General features: G+C 38.9%; 1 protein-coding gene across 2 annotated transcripts; it reads left to right on the top strand.

Moving 5' to 3' along the window:
• Positions 1–4,751: 4,751 nt before the first annotated feature.
• cdc23 (CDC23 (cell division cycle 23, yeast, homolog)) lies at positions 4,752–19,379 on the top strand. Of its 2 annotated transcripts, XR_002650798.2 has the most exons (17): positions 4,752–4,900; positions 6,546–6,618; positions 6,999–7,136; positions 7,479–7,521; positions 7,772–7,877; positions 7,972–8,104; positions 9,072–9,249; positions 9,350–9,447; positions 10,825–10,906; positions 11,111–11,264; positions 11,959–12,078; positions 12,164–12,239; positions 12,452–12,513; positions 12,936–13,014; positions 14,560–14,679; positions 17,247–17,476; positions 18,677–19,379. XR_002650798.2 is itself a non-coding variant. In XM_022676340.2 (16 exons), the coding sequence occupies exons 1-16, from the start codon at positions 4,794–4,796 to the stop codon at positions 17,412–17,414; spliced, it is 1,737 nt and encodes a 578-aa protein (XP_022532061.2). In that variant the 5' UTR covers positions 4,752–4,793; the 3' UTR covers positions 17,415–19,379. The 2 variants fall into 2 exon arrangements, 1 of the variants encoding a protein (XP_022532061.2); XM_022676340.2 differs by having other exon boundaries at positions 17,247–19,379.
• The last annotated feature ends 364 nt before the right edge of the window (positions 19,380–19,743 follow it).

The following is a 19,743-nucleotide window of genomic DNA, read 5'->3' as shown; positions in this document are numbered from 1 at the left end:
TAGACCATCTGATATAACCACAAAACTTTTGATAAGATAGGCTGTAAATTCTGACACAAATGTGGATGAAACATACTTCTGGATATGGGCTTAATGGAATAAGATGGATATAGAACCATGACAACTGAAAGGACTTTAAGAGTACTAAGATGGTTGTTTACCTGGATGGGGAGAAAGGGGAATATTGGTAAAACAATGAAGAAATGCTAGCAGCTTTAAGAGCAGGTACCACATAGCCATGTCCAGCATGGGCAGTGCAGTTATCATTGTACGGTTTGAATTCACACAAAATAATTTGTTATTTCTGTTAATGGGCATTCTCTCGCATGGATCAGCTAATCCACCCCTGTTGAATACAGTCTACTGTTGAATTTTCCAGAGTTCACTCTGAATTGGTGTTTTCACACCTGAAAGTTTATGTGTTTGTTACATTGTTTACATTCAGTAATTTAACAGATCCCCCTTAGATTTCTTTATTTCTGTTTATAAATAAGGGTTAATCTACAGTTACAGTAGATACAAGAGTGTAGTCTGGTATACCCATACTGCTGCATGATGTACCTGTGACTAATTATATCCTGCTTCAGTTTCCTGTAATTGTTCCAAAAGTCTGAACCATTTAGAACAGAATTTTTGCACTGCAAACAAATCAAATCATTGTGTAGCTGAACCAGAATGGGGCCACCTCTTTAGGCTGTATCAAATTTTGGTCCTTTGACCCGAACCATGGTTTGTGGCACCTTTCACACTGAACAAACTGAAAAGTTTGAAGGACCAAACAAGGTTGGTGTGAAAACACCCTGAGACTGCATTCACACTGCAGCCCTAATCTGTTTGTTATCAGACCATATGGGGCCTAAAATGAGTCCCCCTGTTCGAAATAGACTGTATTTATTCATTCACATGTTTTTGTATTGTTTTATTCAGTAGATCTGTATCACTCGAATATAAATTTGATGAGATTGTGAGGACGTTTCACTGTTATTAAAAATTATTCACCTGTTACAACAACCAAGGAAACTCCGGCACACTCTGTGTAACATTCATCTCTGTGCACTCTGTTCACTCCTCTGACCCCGGGCTCACTTTTATACTGCAGAACATTTTCCTCTTGGCTGTTTTTGACCAGTCTGGACTGTGTGTAAATACTGTCTTTGACCTTTTAAACTGTTTTTTCTGCTTCTGCATGATGAGATCCTGAATCTGTCTCAGAATAAACTATATTAAAACTGTGCTGCTTTATTCATTTATTACAGATCTGTGGTAAGCATTGCTCCACACTAATGTGTTTATTCATTATTAACTAAAAGCAACTTAATTTGCTTGTATAGGTTATGACGTGTTATCTTATAAGTGAGATTAAATACTGGCCAGTGTGCTCATGGGCGACATGAAAAATGACAGTAGGTAATGATAGTAGGTGTCAGATGGATAAGATGCTCCATTTCTGAAACTGTTCAGGGATTTAACATTTGTCCATCCACAGTGTCTGAGTACTGGTAATACATCATAGAGTGCATTACCACCCACCGTGGACAGTGCAGTGACACTTGGTGTCTAGCAGTGACTTAAAACATAATAAACAGGACTGGAACAAACCTGGGTTGAGTATGACAACCACATTGTAAATGTGTTATACATGTTTCAGTAAGCATTCAGCTACGGAGACCGGCTAATGTTAGCATAGCATAGATCAGGTTTAGCTTTGTGGTTTATGCAAATATGCATCATATAAAACCGGAAATGAGTAATCAGTGGTTATAATCCTCTCTGTCATGTTCAGACCACACTGCAGGGGACATGAACGAAATAGGAATTAAAAGAAGCTAAAGGAGGGGAGCTCATATCCTCTTGTTTGTGATTGCTGGTATTTGTTCGGCCAATCTTTGTAGAATGTTGCTTCACTGCATCATAATTAATTTGCAAGTTGAAAAAAATATCAATTATATTTACATTTTAAAAGTAAATTAAAAGTTCATGTTCAGTGCAATTACACATTCTCACCGGAAATATCTCTGTCACTCCATCACAAGTGGCCCTATTTTAGGGATCTACAGGCCAGCTGTCAACCGTGCACTGTTTACTTTTTTAAAATGTTTTCGACAATATTGCTTTTCAAAGGTTAGATTTTTTTTTTTTTTTAAGCAGGACTGGTATGTTTCATTACTTCAAAGGAACACATTTCAGCTATTAATGAAAATTAGTGCTTCTTTCAGAGCCAGGTGCACTGTTTGGCGTTTTCACACCAGCACTATTTGGTCCAGTTAAAACGAACTCTGGTTTGTTTGTACACTTAATGCGGTTCGGTAGAGCAGCTGGTAGACAGTAATCGCACTCAGGTATGGATCAAAATAGAAATCCGATCCCAAACGAACTCTGTAGCGCAGGGGTGTCAAACTCATTTTGGCCGAGGGCCACATTGGCATATTGGCTGTCCTCCGAGGGCCAGATGTAACTTATAAATGTAATAAAATGTAACCAAATGTAATATATGTAAATGAATGTAATTACTCCTTAATGTTAAATAACTCTCAATATATTATTTATTCAATCAAATATTACAGTTGCATGGAAAAAATGTTTGCTTGTTGCTCTATTAACATAAATCCTTTTAATTTGTCATGTCATGAAATCCAAAAACTCCATCAATCAAGAACCAAACTATTCAAGTGAATAGAAATGACATCAAGTTATATTAACTTTGAAATTATTAACTGAAATAAGGCTTAATAAATATAAAATCAAAAATTGTGAGCTGTTAAGAACATAGCATTTCCTCAGATTTAGCAGTTCCTCATCCAACCACTAGTGGGAGCTGCAGCAGCAGCACCACAAGTCCGCAGTCTTTACTGAGTCAGAGCTACAGCCCAGCCACGGGCTACAGGGCTCAGCTCAGCCAGTCTGGAGCGTTTTTAAAAATTTTAAGTTCTTCTGTGTATGAAATAAAGATTTTTGTAACCGAATAATACAGCTCTCTACACTTCATCTTTCAGCCCAATCACCTAACAGCAGCCGTTTAGAGCATGAGTCACTGCTGGGATTACATTATAAACAGGTCAGTTATCGCGCTGCTAACCTCAGGATGTTTATAACTACGGAGTTTAGTGGACACACCACGGCTGCAAGGTAAGACTGTTGAAGGCTACTGAAGACTATTAAAGGCTATTGGAGGTTATTGAAAGGGTTATTGAGGGCAGAAATCAGTAAAGGCTGGTTAGATTAGTGATTCACGTCCTCGTACTTTGCTGCGGTGAAACTGCGACTAGCGCTGTCCCAGTGATGTTTATTAACGTCATTAAAACAGATTTTGTCAGCTATTGTCTTATAAATATTTACACAGAACTTATATCTCTCCTAAAAAGCGTTTATTTTGGTCAGTAACACTCTTCGTAACACAAAAGGCATACCGGTCTTTCGCCTTGAAGCACAGCCGTCCGTCTGCATCAACTTCTCTTTTTCTGGACATTATGGGATAAACATTTATATGTCTCAATTCCACCCGCGAAGTTACGCCTTCCCTCCGGCAGGGTTTCCACATCAATGACTACACTGCCGTGTAGTGGCAGTAAGCCGTAACTTTGCGGGTAATACAATCGACAAGCATTGTGGGAAATGTATTTTTTGGTCAAAGAACGCTTCTGACCTATTTATTATAGACACTAAGATCTTACAAGCTCTCGCGGGCCACATAAAAAGACGTGGCGGGCCACATTTGGCCCGCGGGCCTTGTGTTTGACACATGTGCTGTAGCGGTTCGTGGTGGTGAGAATGTAATCCGGTCTCGGCCCGACCCAGCAATCAAATATACTGCTAAAATTCTGTCTAAGTATGGTCTTTAAGTTGGGAAAAACTGGTTAAGCTTAAGTGCTAAAAGAATATGTGTGTAAAGTCACAAATAGGTCAACAAAGTCTACCACAAGAGGTGACTGTACTTTCCCACTAAGGAAAAGTGTTTTTGGCCAGAATGTATTTTCCTTCTGTGCTTCACATGACTGGAATTCGCTCCCATCTTAAGTAAAAGGGTTAACAGCTGTCGGTTTGTTCTGCGGAACTTTGAAAGCCTGGTTATTGAGCACACAGATTTGTCAGCATGACTTTGTTTTATGCTGTATTTTATGTAACTTGTGTGTTTTTAATTAATTACTTCTACTGTGATGTTTAAATGGTTTCCTTTAGAACATCAACCTGCCCAGGCACAGCAGATGAAAATTAGCCATCTGGCTAAATCTGACACATTAACTTACATTATGAAATAATGATGTTGATCAATGTGTATTGTCCCTGTTATTTAAATAAATAAACCAAAACAAATCAAATTAAACATTTACGCTGTGAAGGTGTGTGAGCAGGTAGTTTACTGAAACATTAACGTAACTTTATGGTTATATAGTTATATAGTATTCTAGTTTAGTTATTATTGGAGCAATGATAACAATGGATGTCTGATAGTTGACAGGGTATAAATCAGTGTTTACTTTGCCAAGACGCCAATACTCCAGAAATTTACCTGAACACACCTCACCTTCAGACCACCACGTAGATATGTGAATATACTCAATAGAGGTGTAAGATAAAAATGAGCATCACGCCGCGCCTGCGCAGGGTGTAAGACAGGGCGCTGGGTCTCTGGTACTCCGTCCAGTACTGAAGGCAGTGGCTGTGCTGTATGCCGGGTGTAGTTCCTCTCAGTGTCCGCGGGGGGCGCTGTGTGTGTGTGAGAGAGAGCTCAGTGTCCGCGGGGGGCGCTGTGCGTTAGAGAGAGAGAGAGCGGTTTGTTGTAGAAGGCGGGAAAGATGGCGGCGCTCAGTGTGGAGCTCCAGGATCTGGTCGGAGTTAAACAGCAGCTGGTGAAGATTCAGGAGCAGTGCAGGGAGCGGGGGCTGGTCCACAGCGCTAAATGGTGATTAAACACACTGTCAGTTTTTATTCAGCACTCCACACATACTGTACACCTGTCAGCTTCCTACACGAATTTCCCGTTCCACCTTAAATGGTGCAGCAGCGGCGCCCAAATGTAACTGCTGCACCATTTAAGGTGGAACGGAGAAGCTACTGCTGAACGCAGAGTTTTGGGCAAAAGCTTACATCTACTGTGTTACTCACTCATTCGGTAGTTAAGTAGAAGATACTCTTTCTGAATTACAATATTAAAACCTGAATACAGGGTGATATAAAGAGCTCAGTTCTGGATTATCTTACCCAGAATTGTTTACAGTGGTACTGAACTCCCCCTCATTAAAAGTTAACAATTAGTATGCATATTGATATTAATACATCAAGCGTGTATGAATATGCTGCCTGCGACACTTTAATAAATGTGTTTTTAAAACGATTGGTGAAGGAAAAAGGGTGCTGTGTGGCATAACTTAGTACCCATAGAAGAAAAAAAAGCAAGGTCTCTGACATCCACCAGCTTCCTGATGTCGCCATGAAACCCTTGTAAGCCATTGTGGAAGAGTGGAGGAGGATTTCAGTGGATTTTAACCTGTGAAGCTGTTGTGAATTCCATGGCCAAAAGAGTTAAGGCAGTGCTGGAAAATAATGATGGCCACAATAAATAATGACACTGTGGGGACCGACAATGCATATCACAGTATTTTTCAAGATTCTGACGGTTTCACGGTATATCATGGTATTTTTATTATTTTTATTTTTATTTTATGCATGACTGGGCTTATCTATAGGTTTGTGACTTACTGTACTGTTAGGAGAACATATAAATATAAAACACCAAGGATTTAAATTAAGGCTTTGATTATTATTGGGTTTATATTGTCCCACAAAATCAAACAAAATATGAAGAAATCACACTTCATTATCAGAAAAAACAGCTGAAGAATGTAAATAATAGACCTTAAAACGAGATATATGCCAACTTTAACACAGCTTCCTTTACAAAACTTCATATTTTAAATAGTTCCATAAACTCTATAAATGGTCAGAAAATACTCAAAATATAAGTATTCAAAGAGATATTTTAATAAAATTTACAATATGTTATTATTTAGGCCATTTGAGGCATTATATTACTTTTTTTCCAGTTAATAAATACATTCAAATCATCCTTCAAGTGACAGTATTAATATATTTAAAAGTGATGTAGTTATATATGTATATATATATATATATATATATGCGATATTAAACAGTTCAGGGCCCATGACGTCACCAGCCCACCCCCACCCTGTATCACGTCCGGACAGATAAAGAGCTGAGGCAGCGCAGAGCACTCAAATCATGAGGAAAACAACAGTAAAAGCGTGAATTTAGCTGTAACTGGAAATATCTGCGCAAAACTGTACCGGACTGAGGTGCACAGCTTTCGCCATGTGCGTTTACAAGCACATGCCCAACAATGTGGATGGAGGCCATGCGATTACCTTGTCTTTACTCCTCAAAATATGATTAGGCCAGTAAATATATGCATTGCTGAAAATAGTGGCAAAATGAATGAATGAAAACCTGCAAAAAAAAAACATATTTTGGTGCATCTCTAGTAAATTGCTGCTCTTGTTTACTGTATTTAAGCTGTTTTGTTCCAACAGGGCTTCCGAGTTGGCATTTGCTCTCGATCCTCTCCCACTTAACAAGCTGCCCTCGCCGCCTGAGCTGACTGAGGTGAGTTCATCAACACTAAATTAGTTTTGTTTATCAGACAGACAGTGTTATGATTAACACGGTGGAGTCCAGAAATGAGTCCTAAATGAGTTACTGTTTGTTAGCCATTTAACAATTTAATCTCTTTCAACATCAGATGTGTTTATGTTCTCTTGTGAACAAGATTTGGGTTTGTGAGATGTTTTTATGTACATTCTTTAACATTTACACAGTGTCCCAGTTGTTTTGGAATTAAGGTTGTAGAACAGAGCCCATATAAATATGTATCTGTTTTAGCTAAATTCATAAAGTGGAGCCCAAGGGGGATATAATTCTGGAAAAATGGAAATATTATCCCTGTTTTCCAGCATCAGACAGATGATGAATCTCTGTATTTGCAGGAGGACGCTCAGGATCTGGATGCTCTCTGTCTGGCTAAGTCCTATTTTGACCTGAAGGAGTATGACCGAGCTGCGTACTTCCTCCGAGGCTGCCGCAGTCAGAAAGCCTACTTTCTTTATATGTACTCACGCTATTTGGTAAGATTACTCTAACCTATAAGTGTCATTGTTTGAATAAGTGTGATAATCACACATTTTCATGAGATGAAAAACAGACATCTGGGGTGCGCACCGATAGGAACAACATGGCCTGTTTGTGCTGCTTTGCATACATAAGTCGCAGAGCATACACAGTAAATTTGCCTCTGTAAACTCAACACATTTAGTGTTAAATTAACACTTTTCTATTCTGGCTTAATTGTCTCTTAAAAATCTCTTGTGTTGTGTGACCAAAAAACTGAATTTAACAGTTTACATACTTTTTATTGTGTGTATTTTCTGACCTAATTTCTGGCTTCTGACTTTTCTGCACCCATTCAGTCTGGAGAGAAGAAAAAGGATGATGAGACTGTGGACAGTCTGGGTAAGGAGATGCTTTTAACCCTTTAACTTAACCCTGTCCCCTTAGCTTACAACAGTCTAACCATGCCCCTTCAGTCTACAGTAGTCTAGGCTCATTTCTTCAGTCTGCAGCAGTTTATTTACATAATTTACAGTTTATTTACATGTTAGTCTTAACAAAAATATTCTGGCGTTTAAGGGATAAAGGGATGATAATAATAATTGTGTATAAATTATTTTGTGTGTGTGTGTGTGTGTGTGTGTGTGTTCAGGTCCTCTGGAGAAAGGGCAGGTGCGGAACGAGGCTCTGCGGGAGCTGAGGGTGGAGCTCAGTAAGAAGCACAGCGCTGGAGAGTTGGATGGATTCTCCCTCTACCTGTACAGCACACTTCTGCAGTGAACACTTTCCACACTATACTGATCCGCTTACTCTGAGGGTAACCCCCCCCCCCCCTTGTCTCTCGTTCCGCAGGTACGGTGTGGTGCTGCGGAAGCTGGACCTGCTGAAAGAAGCTGTGGACATCTTTGTGGCTGCGACTCATGCTCTTCCTTTGCACTGGGGAGCCTGGCTGGAGCTCTGCAACCTCATCACCAATATCGAAATGGTACCAACCTGTTACTATTACTGCACCACACCAACATATAAACAGCGATAGCTAAAGTTCACAACTCACATACTTAAGTCAATAAGTCACAAAATGACTTTACAGGACAAGACAAAAACATTCTTAACTTTAAATTAAATGTAATGTAAAAAACAATTATTCCAATTATTTTAGAATAATTATACTGGTCTGTCCTCCCAGAATTATTTATAGTGTATAAACAGCTACAGGGTTCATTGGACTGCAGCAGATATCTTTGTTTAGAAAAAAACTTCAAAGGTAAAAGTTGAAGACTGTTTTACATTTTTACTTTATATTGATAGTAAATCAACATTTTTTTTAGTTACAGATGAATACAACTGCAACATAAGTTATAAGATGGAACTGCAGCATAATCTCTAAAATCATACACATAAAATTTATTCTCTGCCTTTTTTGATGAGCCAAAAACTAAACCGGGTAAAAATATATTACTAATTTTATTATTTTTAAATTAGTAATCTAAAAATCTGCACCACCAATCTAAAATCAACTACCCACTTTTGTTTAACTGTGTCGATTTCCAGTTATTTACTGGTATTAAAAGAGTGGTGATAAACATACAGTTTACCAGAAAACTGGTAGATTGTTCATTTTATTTAGATTTGGAAACCTGTTTCTACATCACAGAACACGTTGACACTGCAGTGCATCATTTTTGTTTGGAAACTGCAAAAAAACAGTTACATTAAAATATTGAAGTAACAAACGTTTATAAAATATAGTGAGTAAAAAGTTTTGTTTTTTTAATAAAAAAATCACTTGTGGTGATTTTACAAAAACATTTTTGTAGTGAAATGTTTGTAATAAAATTATAAAATCTCCAAATGAGGACAATATTAAAAAGTACAGTTGTGCAGGCTGTACAAATGTTAATATTTTCTGTTTGTTCTGTAATTCTTATTTTTTGTCCCTCCTGTCTCTATAGCTGAAGTCCCTGTCTCTGCCAGACTGCTGGGTGAGGGACTTCTTCATGGCACACATGTACACTGAGCTGCAGATGATTAAAGAAGCGCTGCAGAAGTACCAGAGCCTGATGGAGGCTGGATTCGCCAAGAGCACCTACATCATCTCTCAGATCGCTGTAGCTTATCACAACATCAGAGGTGAGTCCAGCAGTCTGCGGTGTAAAATAAACACAACCTTTTAAATTAGGTTCAGCCAAGTATCTCATGTGAATGTGTGTGTCTCATCTGAGTTCTGCAGATATCGACCAAGCCTTAGATTTGTTTAATGAACTTCGGGAGCAGGATCCTTTCAGAATTGAGAACATGGACACCTTCTCCAACCTGCTGTATGTCAGGGTAAGACCACTGACCTGCTTACTTCTTTAAAATTAAAAAAAGTCATCCCCTTATTAAAGTGCTCTGTATTAATTTGGTGTTTAGTGCAAAACACCACCAAATGATGCTTAAGCCATCATTGGTTTTCGACATTATAAAGAAATGGCAGATCAAACTAAGAACTACTTTGACGGGGCCAGGTCACATACATATGTTGCATTGGACATACACTTCTTAATGCACTGCTTCCAATTAAGGGGTGAGAATATCTCATACTATGAAACCAGCCAAACAGCCCTCCCAGTCGAGCATTTATTTACATGACTGCACCATTTACAATGACAACATGCCTGATGTTAAACTGTACATTTGCAAAACAGATAATATGAAGAGAATCTTGGCAAATGGCCTCCTATCTGTGCCACTGTGGGGGGTTACGGACCAAAGGTTAAACACCACTGAAATAGACTCCATTAAAAAAAAAAGGTGGTGGTGGTTACAATAAAGTAGAGGTTAGATCGGGCCCAAAAATTCCGACCCGACCCAGCCCGAGCCCGTGCACATTCTGCCCGAGCCCGACCCAACCCGAACCATAAACTGTCATCATGAGCCCGAGCCCGACCCGCCCCATAAACTGTCTGTTTTCGGGCTGTTTGAATGAGCGAAATATGATCAGAATTATGTTAATTAACACTGTAATATAGCATAAAACTATTATTTAATTAAAAAGATTTTTAAGAACAGCTAAACACAGTGCTGCAAGTCAAACGCGGAGGAGTTCACGTGCGAGAGAGAGAGAGACAGAGAGAGAGAGAGAGAGAGATTTGCTTGTTCTGATGTGAGCTACTCACAGGTAAAGGTTCTCTTTTATCTCCTCGTGCTCATATTCTAGTCCCATACATAATTCTGCAGCTCCCTCAGTGTTTTCTGTCGTATTTTGCGGCTAGCGTGAGCGCTTACAGCTAACACCTCGGACCGCGAGGTGCTTGTGCCGAATCCGCTGCTGACTCCCGCTTCGCGGACAGAATCGGCACAACACCCCCCGGTGTACAACTGCGGAAGTGAAAACAGCGCTTATAAATAAATTAGTTTAGTTTCACTTTCAGTTTTTGTTATTTTATTTAAAAATAAATATATAATTAAAAAACAGATGCCTACATCTAAGACTATTTTTCTGGAGTTACGGACCCTTTGGTCCGTAACCTTTGGTCCGTAACCCCTGGGGTCAGGTCGGGTTCGGGCAGAGAATCTAAGCTCTATAATAAAGTAATCAAATGTCTGTTTCCACTTCAACAATCATGTCAGTCAACAAACATGCAATGCTTTAAAATGAAATCCCTGTTTTTAACAGTTAATCAGAAGTTCTTTTAAGAATAATTCAATAATGTTTTTTTCCAGAGCATGAAGCCAGAGCTGAGCTATTTGGCCCATAACCTGGTGGAGATTGATAAGTATAGAGTAGAGACCTGCTGTGTGATTGGTGAGTATGTGCTTCACCACAGTGGCTCAGTTCAGAACATTCATTCAGTCATTGTTTAACTGTTAAAGAATTATAATTATATTTACTCTAAACTATTAATGAAAATAAATAAATATCTGTAGTTGGAAGTGCTGAGCTGTCTCCTGACTCCCTGTACTTCTCTCTCTCTCTCTCTCTCTCTCTCTCTCTCTCTTCTCTGTTCAGGTAATTACTACAGTCTGCGCTCGCAGCACGAGAAGGCGGCGCTGTATTTCCAAAGAGCTCTGAAGCTGAACCCGCGCTGCCTGGGGGCCTGGACGCTCATGGGTCACGAATACATGGAGATGAAGAACACTTCCGCTGCCATCCAAGCCTACAGGTCTGATTCAGTAACATCACCAATACTGTCCAGGTTCTAGTGAATACAGCAGAGTGCAAAACTATCACATAATCGTATCTAAACTCTGCACCCATGGGCTTCTCTAAGCATCTGCTGAGAAGCTAAACTTAAGCTCAAGCTAATTTGAGCTACAGAGTAGGGAAAAGCTATAGGAAAATATTTAGACATTAATCAGACATCCTGTGGTGCTTCCTATCAGTAATACTTTGTGTGATTGTTAGTATTTCAATAAACCTTTGTATAAAATCCCCTTTTTTATTTTAATTAATTCTGTTTAACAGGGTTAAATGCTGTACAGCTTTTATACATATTATTTTTATTTTTACCAAAATGTATTAAGATGTGGCTTTTAAAAATGTAGTTACATACTTAAAAAAATAATTCGGCAATAAAATCAAAACGTAAGTAAATAAAAAAAAAAGTACATAAGACCAGAGCTTTTTTTAATCATTTTCCTAATAAATGTATAATAAACGTTCTTTCAATGTTAACTTAGTAATTTGTGTTAATTTTTATTTGTTATTTATTAACCTAAAAGCAAAATCATATTTTAATAAATAAAATATTTCATTTTCAGGTTTGACTCAGTGTATCGTAAAGCTGTTGTTCTGCTGTTATTGATGATTATGTAAAGCATATTTTCTAGCTTAGTAGTTGTTTTGTTTCTTTTTAGACACGCTATAGAGGTGAATAAGAGGGACTATCGAGCCTGGTATGGACTTGGACAGACATACGAAATCCTAAAAATGCCTTTTTACTCGCTCTACTACTACAGGAAAGCCCACCAGCTCAGGTAAGTGTCTGTGGTCAGTTTTGTTATGTTTGTGTGTGATATCCTCCTCTCTGAATAAATAAGTGTGTATGTTTCTCCTCTTCAGGCCGAATGACTCCCGCATGCTGGTGGCTCTGGGAGAATGCTATGAGAAACTCTCACAACAGGTTGAGGCTAAAAAGGTCAGAAGTAATGCAGAGATGTGGGGTGTCTCTCTGTCTCTCTCAGTCGCTCTCACTTTCTCTCATTTTTTTCTCTTACTTTCTCTTTTTTCCTCTCTCTCTTTCTCTCTTGGAAGGCAGTGCTGTAAGGGCCATATTTAGGAGGAAAAGGTTGTTTCTGCTTCAGAATAGGTCTGTTGTTTTAACTGTAATTGGTCTCTTTTCTGTCTCAGTGTTACTGGAGAGCGTACTCTGTAGGAGACGTGGAGAGAATGGCACTTCTCAAACTGGCAAAGTAAGGAAATATGCTCTTCTTATGTAACTTCTATAAAGGTTTCATATCAGTTTACAACAATTTAGCCTCACTTGTTAACATTAAGGCAGAGGTGTCAAGTAATGAAATACAAATACTTAATTACCTTACTTAAGTAGAAAATTAGAATTAGAAATTAGTAGAAATCTATACTTTATTGTAGTAATTATTATGACTTATTAATTCTACTTTACTTTTCTTCACACAATTATCTGAACTTTCTTCAAGAGAACTTAAGCCAAATGTCCCAACTATATTTACATTGTACTAAAATACATTCATAGAGATGAATAATATACAATAGAAATGTAGTATATGGGCTGTTTTATCATATTCTGCACTGCAGTTATTGGCAGTAATATTGTATTGATTAATGGTGTGTTTACCTGTTTTTGTGTGTGCAGACTTCACGAGCAGTTAAACGAGTCAGACGACGCAGCACAATCTTACATCATCTACATCCAGGACATTTTCTCCTGTGGAGTAAGTCTCTAAATTACTACTTGATCTGATCACTGTTCTCCTATGTCGGGATGAACAGTCCACTATGAAATCGCACCATCCTTAATGATAATGCAGCAATCACAAAAGTATTTAATAACTTTAATATCAGACAAATATAATCTGAGTAAAAAACACTTTTTAAATGATTATTTCATTTATTATGTAAAAAAACCTATCCAAACCAATCTAGCCCTGGGTGAAAAAGTGCTTGCTCCCCCATGAATTAACTGTGATTAATCACACTTTTTGGAAATGAGTTCAACTTCACTACTAACCACAACCAGGACTGATTACTGCCAGACCTGTAGAAGTCACTTAAATAGAAGCTGACTGACAACATGAAGCAGATAAAATATCTCAAAAAAACAACACATGAGAAAACAAAGTATTGATCATCTATCAGTCTGGAAAAAGTTACAAAATTATTTATAAGGCTTTGGGACTCTAGTGAACCACAGTGAGAGCTATTATTCACTAAAGGAGAAAACATGGAAAACTGGTGAACCTTCCCAGGATTGGCCGGCCAACCAAAATTACTCCAAAAAGGGCATGAACAACTCATCCAGGAGGTCATAAAAGAACCCAGAACAACATTTAAAGAACTGCAGGTCTCACTCGCATCAGTTAAGGTCAGTGTTAATGATTTAATAATAAGAAAGAGAATGTTCAAAAACGGTCTTCATGGGAGAGATGGTCTCTAAGGGAAAAAAACACTGCTGACCAAAAAGGCTCGTCTCACATTTACCAAAAAAACATCTTGAATCTGCCCAGGACTTTGGGTAAGTATACTTTGGACTGACGTGACAAAAGTGGAAATTTTTGAACGATGTGTGTCCCGTTACATCTGGCCTAAAACTAACACACAATTTCAGAAAAAGAACTTAACTCTGAGTGTAAAACATGGTGGTGGTAGTGTGATGGTCTGGGGCTGCTTTGCAGCTTCAGGGCTTGCATAACGTGCTGTAATAGATGGAACCAGGAATTCTGCTGTTTCCCAGACAATCCTGAAGGAGAATATCCAGCCATCTGTTTGTGAAATAAAGCGTCAATGAACCAAAGCACACAAACAGGTCCACCTCTGAATGACTTTAAAAAGACAAAATTAATGTTTTGAAGGTGCCTAATCAAAGTCTGATTGAGATGCTGTTGATGATCTTAAACAGGCATTTTATGCTCGAAAACCGTCCAATGTGTCTGAATTAAAACAGTTCTGTATAAAAAAGAGAACCAAAATTCCTCCACAATAATGTAAAAGACTCGTTGCCAGTTATCAGTAAATATTGATTGCAGTTGTTGCTGCCAAGGGTGACACAACTACTACCAGGTTAGGGAAAAAATACTTTTTGACAAAGGAGTAATATGAATGAATGAACAGTATAATAACATTTAATGCTCAATTTCTTGTTTGTCAATACTTTTTAAATCCCTACCTAAATATCTGTTAACATTTTAGAGTATTAACAATGAAAAATTGCGCATACTAGTGCGATTTACAATTTTGTGTGTCTGTATGTTGTCTCTCAGGAACAGCTGGAGCATGCGGAGGTCAGCACAGCTCTGCGATATCTCGGTCAATACTACTTCAAGAATAAACTCTATGATGAGGCGTCTCTCTGTGCTCAGCGCTGCTGCGACTACAACGATGTGAGTCTGATTCATTTTATTCTTACTCTAATTTTACCCAAGGATTAAACCACACTCCTCCCACCACCCTCACTTAGTTTTCTGCAGTGTGAAAAATTATCATTGTGCAATTAGCAGTTTATAAAGTAATGGGTAAATTTTATCAACCCACAAGCCTCAGTGTCAGTGTAGCACTTTTGATAGGAGAAACTGAAAAGCAAAGTGTAGTAATTCTACTGACCTGTAGGGAGCAGCAGTGCTCCAGCTTTGCTGCAGGTCTGCTGCAAACGCCATTAACAGAAAGTAGAACATGACCTAAGCACAAACGTGGCAGCAGAATGTCTGGGTAAGGCAATGACGGATACAGTGAGTTACGTAACTGGAACATTTCTATGAGCACAGCCAGACAGTGTTTTGATTCACAAGCCGTTGTTTGCTCTTCACTCCAGTCAGCAGCAAGATCGGCTTTTAAAGGACTTTAATTTGGGCACTAACTATCTGGAATTGCAGGCTGTCAAGCACTATGAAGCATCATTATTTCACAAGGTAGTAATCTGCGTTGTTTAAGTCTGCTTTGGGTAAAATACCTGCAGTGAGGTCACTCTCCATCCTGAAAACAGCTCAGCATTAAAACCTTACTTTTTAGAAGTGCACATGCAGTCATTAAAAAAGGGAGATTTGTAATTTAAAATGGTGGCTGGTTAAAACATTTTTAAGGGGCCTGTATCTGTAGAAAGCGCTGCATCTCTGTTCTCTCCACTCTCAGCATCCTCTCTCTAACACTGGTGTCATGCTTTGTTTATGCTATGACAACAAGTTAATTATAGGTAACCAGATCTATGGTCTCTAAAGTAAGTTATTAATTAGTTGACCCATTACATAACCGTTTAATGTTATTACTTTATAAATACAGAGATATTTGTGACCCTTATTGTAAAGAGACCCCATTTTATTTGACATCATATAGACTAGAGAATCTCTCTCATAATTTCTCAGCAACTTTTGAGATGCTCAATTCTTCACACATTTAAACGCAAGGTGTTAATCACCCCTATCACTAGTACTTCCCCTATCACTAATAATGCCCCAACACCAGGAGGGCAAAGACTAGCACATGCCTCCTCCAAAACACATGAAGTGAAGTCAGCCACCGCTTCTTTTCGAACTGATGCTGATGCAGCATTACCGAGTAGCATCACAGCACACTCGGAGGAAAGCGCAGCGACTTGGTTCCGATACAACAGCTCACAGATGCCTTGTGCTGATAGACATCACCCTTTGGAGTGATGAGCAGAGAGAGCACCATTTACCCACCCTGAGAGAGCAAGGCAAATTGTGCTCTCTCAGGGCTCCAGCAGCTGATGGTGAGCTGCATGACTGAGATTCGAACCAGCGTTCTCCTGATTATAGTGGCAATGCTTTAGGCCACTGGACCATCCAGAGCCAAATATCTATATATAGGTGGATTTTTTTTTTTTTTTTTTTTTTACACTTGATGGCAAAGCTGCATGAGTAGGGCTTAAACCTGCAACCGCCCGCTCATAGTGGTAACCAAATATCCATATTTTTTATTAACACATATGCATTTTAAACTCCCTAACCCTCCCAGTTTAACTTTCATTCATTAAAGTTAATTTTCATTACTCCACTTGGTGGCGATAATCAAATGAATTGGGTAAACCTGCGGTGAAGCATATAGGTTGTCAAATTTTGTGAAACTGACCCCAATAAATCCATAATTCCTGGTGTTTGTTTATTTCTGAGTAGTTTATCCTCTTCATTAACACAGATGGCATGAACTATCATAAAGAAATGTCTTGTGATATATTGAGTATCAAGAATCACAGTATTGTGATATTGTTATTGTAAGATGCCCTTACAATACCCATACAAGGGTTGCAAAACACAATATTTTAGGGTATTTTTGCTATAACTATATATTTTTGAACATAACAAAACATTGAATACAAAAGAACAGTGACAATAATGTGATTTTTCTTTTGCTACAAACAACAAAGAAGTTAACCGGGTACCCTAATGGCCCATATGGCCCTAAATTATCAAAATATTTTTGGCAATATTATTCTGATCGATACAATATGGCGCACCCCTAGTGCCCACGTCACGCAGTGGTATGGGTACAACAGATTACACTGGTGATTCCTGTATCTACTGTGACTGTAGAGGGTTAATCGCTTATGTATAAACAGAAAAAAATGAATCTAAGGGGCATTTTTTTTTTTAACATTTGTTCTATTGCATGCCATGCCTGCACTTGAAGAGTTGGCAGAAATTTTAAACTAAATTGAGATTATATTGAGACTATATTGAGATTCAGCCCATCTGGTGATGAAGACACAATGTAGCGTGCCCTGCAATGTCCAGGCAAAGGTTATCGGACTAAATATACAGTGTAAAACAAACACCTGAGTCTTAGTTCAGACTGGTGATGCCACATATTGCAGCACACGTATTGTTTAGGGTAGACTTCACACTTTAGACAGGTAGTCTCTGTTATAAATAAGGGAAAGCATTGGACTTGTACTCTGTCACAGTTACTCACTCAGTACTCCTCTGTTGTGTTTCAGGCGCGTGAGGAGGGGAAGGCTCTTCTGAGGCAGATCTCTGCTGTACGGGAGCAGGGAGAGCCGTCTTCCACTGACCTCTCCTTACCCAGCGTCTTCAACCCCCTCTCCAGCAACACCACCCCTGTCAGAAGAGTGTCCCCACTGGACCTGTCCTCCGTCACACCCTAACATTCACCTCAGTCACTTCCACTCTTCTGCTTGAGCAGGATCTCCCGGGGAATGTGGCACAGGTTGTTTAAAACATCTAGTAAACTCACCTGCACTCTGTTCAAATGTATCAAGACACCTGATCTATCAGTGTTTTAGGGTAATATGTGTGACTTTGTGTCCCCCTTTGCTGCTATAACGGACTCTTATGGGAAAGGTACATTGAATGTTGCTGTGAGGAAGAGAATTATAAAGAGCTCTGATATTTCTGTTGACTGAATAACTAGTTGTCAATTCAGTTCGTACCAAAGGCGAGGAATGATTCCCACTGCACCACAGACCAGTACCCATATTAGACGTTAGACACAGGACAAAGCAAAACCCACTTATTAAAACAGGGGTGTCCAATATTACCCACAGAGGCCTGGTGTGGCTGCAGGTTTTAATTTCAGTCTAGCAGGTCATATGATCAGTTGTTTGAAGACTACACCAACAAGTGTAGAGTAGAATCAGGTGTGCGATGCTTGTTGGTTAGAATGAAAACCTGGTGCCACATCGTCCCTTACATATAAGGTTTGATACCTCTATTTTAGAAGGTGTCTAGATACTTTTGGAAAACTGTTGCACTAAACCTGTTCACTACCTGTGGAGTTGAGTCAGGTGTGTTTGTGCAAACTATGCTGAGTAAAGAGCTTCTACATAAAGAGCTCGACTCGGCTGTCTGATTCAGTCGATCTACTGCTGTGGGGTGTGTATGAACTTAAAGTTTAAAGGGACACTCTTGTTTTCACCATCTTCCTATGATCTCTGTCCTCTGCATCTGCATCAGTACCTTTTAAAGGGCCAGCATCCTGTGTAAAATTTGACTTTGGGTGTAGTAAAACAAAACAAGTACTTGCCTTTGTTGAATAGCACACCTTCACTTTCCTACAGCTTCCTAAAATCCAGCACACTGTACAACGACTATATCCGGGTATTTTTTGCCCCAATAAATCGCTTTTTACACCGTTATCCAGGCTTAAAGTAGCTCCACACCTCATTGGTGTCTCATCTGGAGAGCTCTGACATTTAAATCAAGTTATTAATAACTATAAAAGTGCACAAGAAGCCCACTGCTGTGCTGATATACAAGTAAACATTTCTTTTTACACAGACAGACACACACACACACACACACACACACACACACACACACACATATCCAGTGCATGGAAAGTGCAGAGGAGACAACATCTGCAGAAGTACCGGTAATTACTCATATTGATGGTTTTTTTTTTCAACAGATGTATTTCTGCTTGCCTGACGGAATTTCATCTCAGAAAACACAGTCTGTTTAAACCTTTTAAACATATTAAATGTATCAAATGTGATCCAGTCATAATCCGATCACAGTGTGTCTTAGGGTGGTGTCTACACTTAACTTTTCATCTGCACAAGTGAAATCCAGACGTGATAGAACCAGTCTTCAAAAACGTGTTAATACCGAGGTGTAAACAGCCACGTTCTGCATAGGTGGCATGTTTTTTCATGAAATGCGTTTTAAAGCGAGGATAGTCTGGGAAGTGCTGTAAAAATGATGCGTTTTTTTTCATGTTTTTTGTTAATAAAATGAACAAAAAAAAAAAAAACGTAAAAGAAAAACCTTGTATCTTGATGCTTTGATTGTTGAAAAGCTGATCTTCCCATTTTCCCCAAATTTTATGAAGAGTGAACAAGTAGAATGGGCCAAACTTGCTTTAAAAAAAGATTATACATTATATTGATTGATATTTTGCAGACATATGGTTTTATTCTGACAGTGACTGATTCTAATGTTTTTTTTGTATGAAACCCCTTTTGCTGTTCCACATGTTAAGAGGACAGACCATGCAGTGATTTAGCTCAGCAATGCTGACTGTAAAGTTCAGAGACCTGGTAAGGTGAACTTTATCTGTCTGTTGAGTTTGTTTGTTTATTTTGATAAATAAATTCTCAGTTTGAGAGAAAGGCACAGTGTACTCTTTTTCAAGTGTTTTAAAAGTGTCTGAATAGCAGTCATTTAAAACTGTGGTTTTGAAAGTAGGGTTTGGGATTCACAGCCAGTGAGTCCTTGAATTTGACCAGAGCCGAACCAAAATGCAAGACACCACATCACTACACTCTTTACTAGTGTTCTTCACTTCTGGCCCTGACACATTTCATGTCCAGCACATTTTAGGGCGTTTTCACACTAGCACTATTTGGTCCGGTTAAAACGAACTCTGGAACGTTTGTAACTTTAGTGCAGTTTGATTGAGCAGGTGTGAAAACAGTGATCACACTCGGGTGCGGATCAAAAGAACCAGCTAGAGGAGGCGGTCTCGGTCCGGTC

Source organism: Astyanax mexicanus, chromosome 17 (assembly GCF_023375975.1).
Source record: "Astyanax mexicanus isolate ESR-SI-001 chromosome 17, AstMex3_surface, whole genome shotgun sequence".
NCBI lineage: Eukaryota > Metazoa > Chordata > Actinopteri > Characiformes > Acestrorhamphidae > Astyanax > Astyanax mexicanus.
The sequence above is the reverse complement of the archived record's forward strand: the minus strand, read 5'-3'. Positions and strand labels throughout refer to the sequence as shown.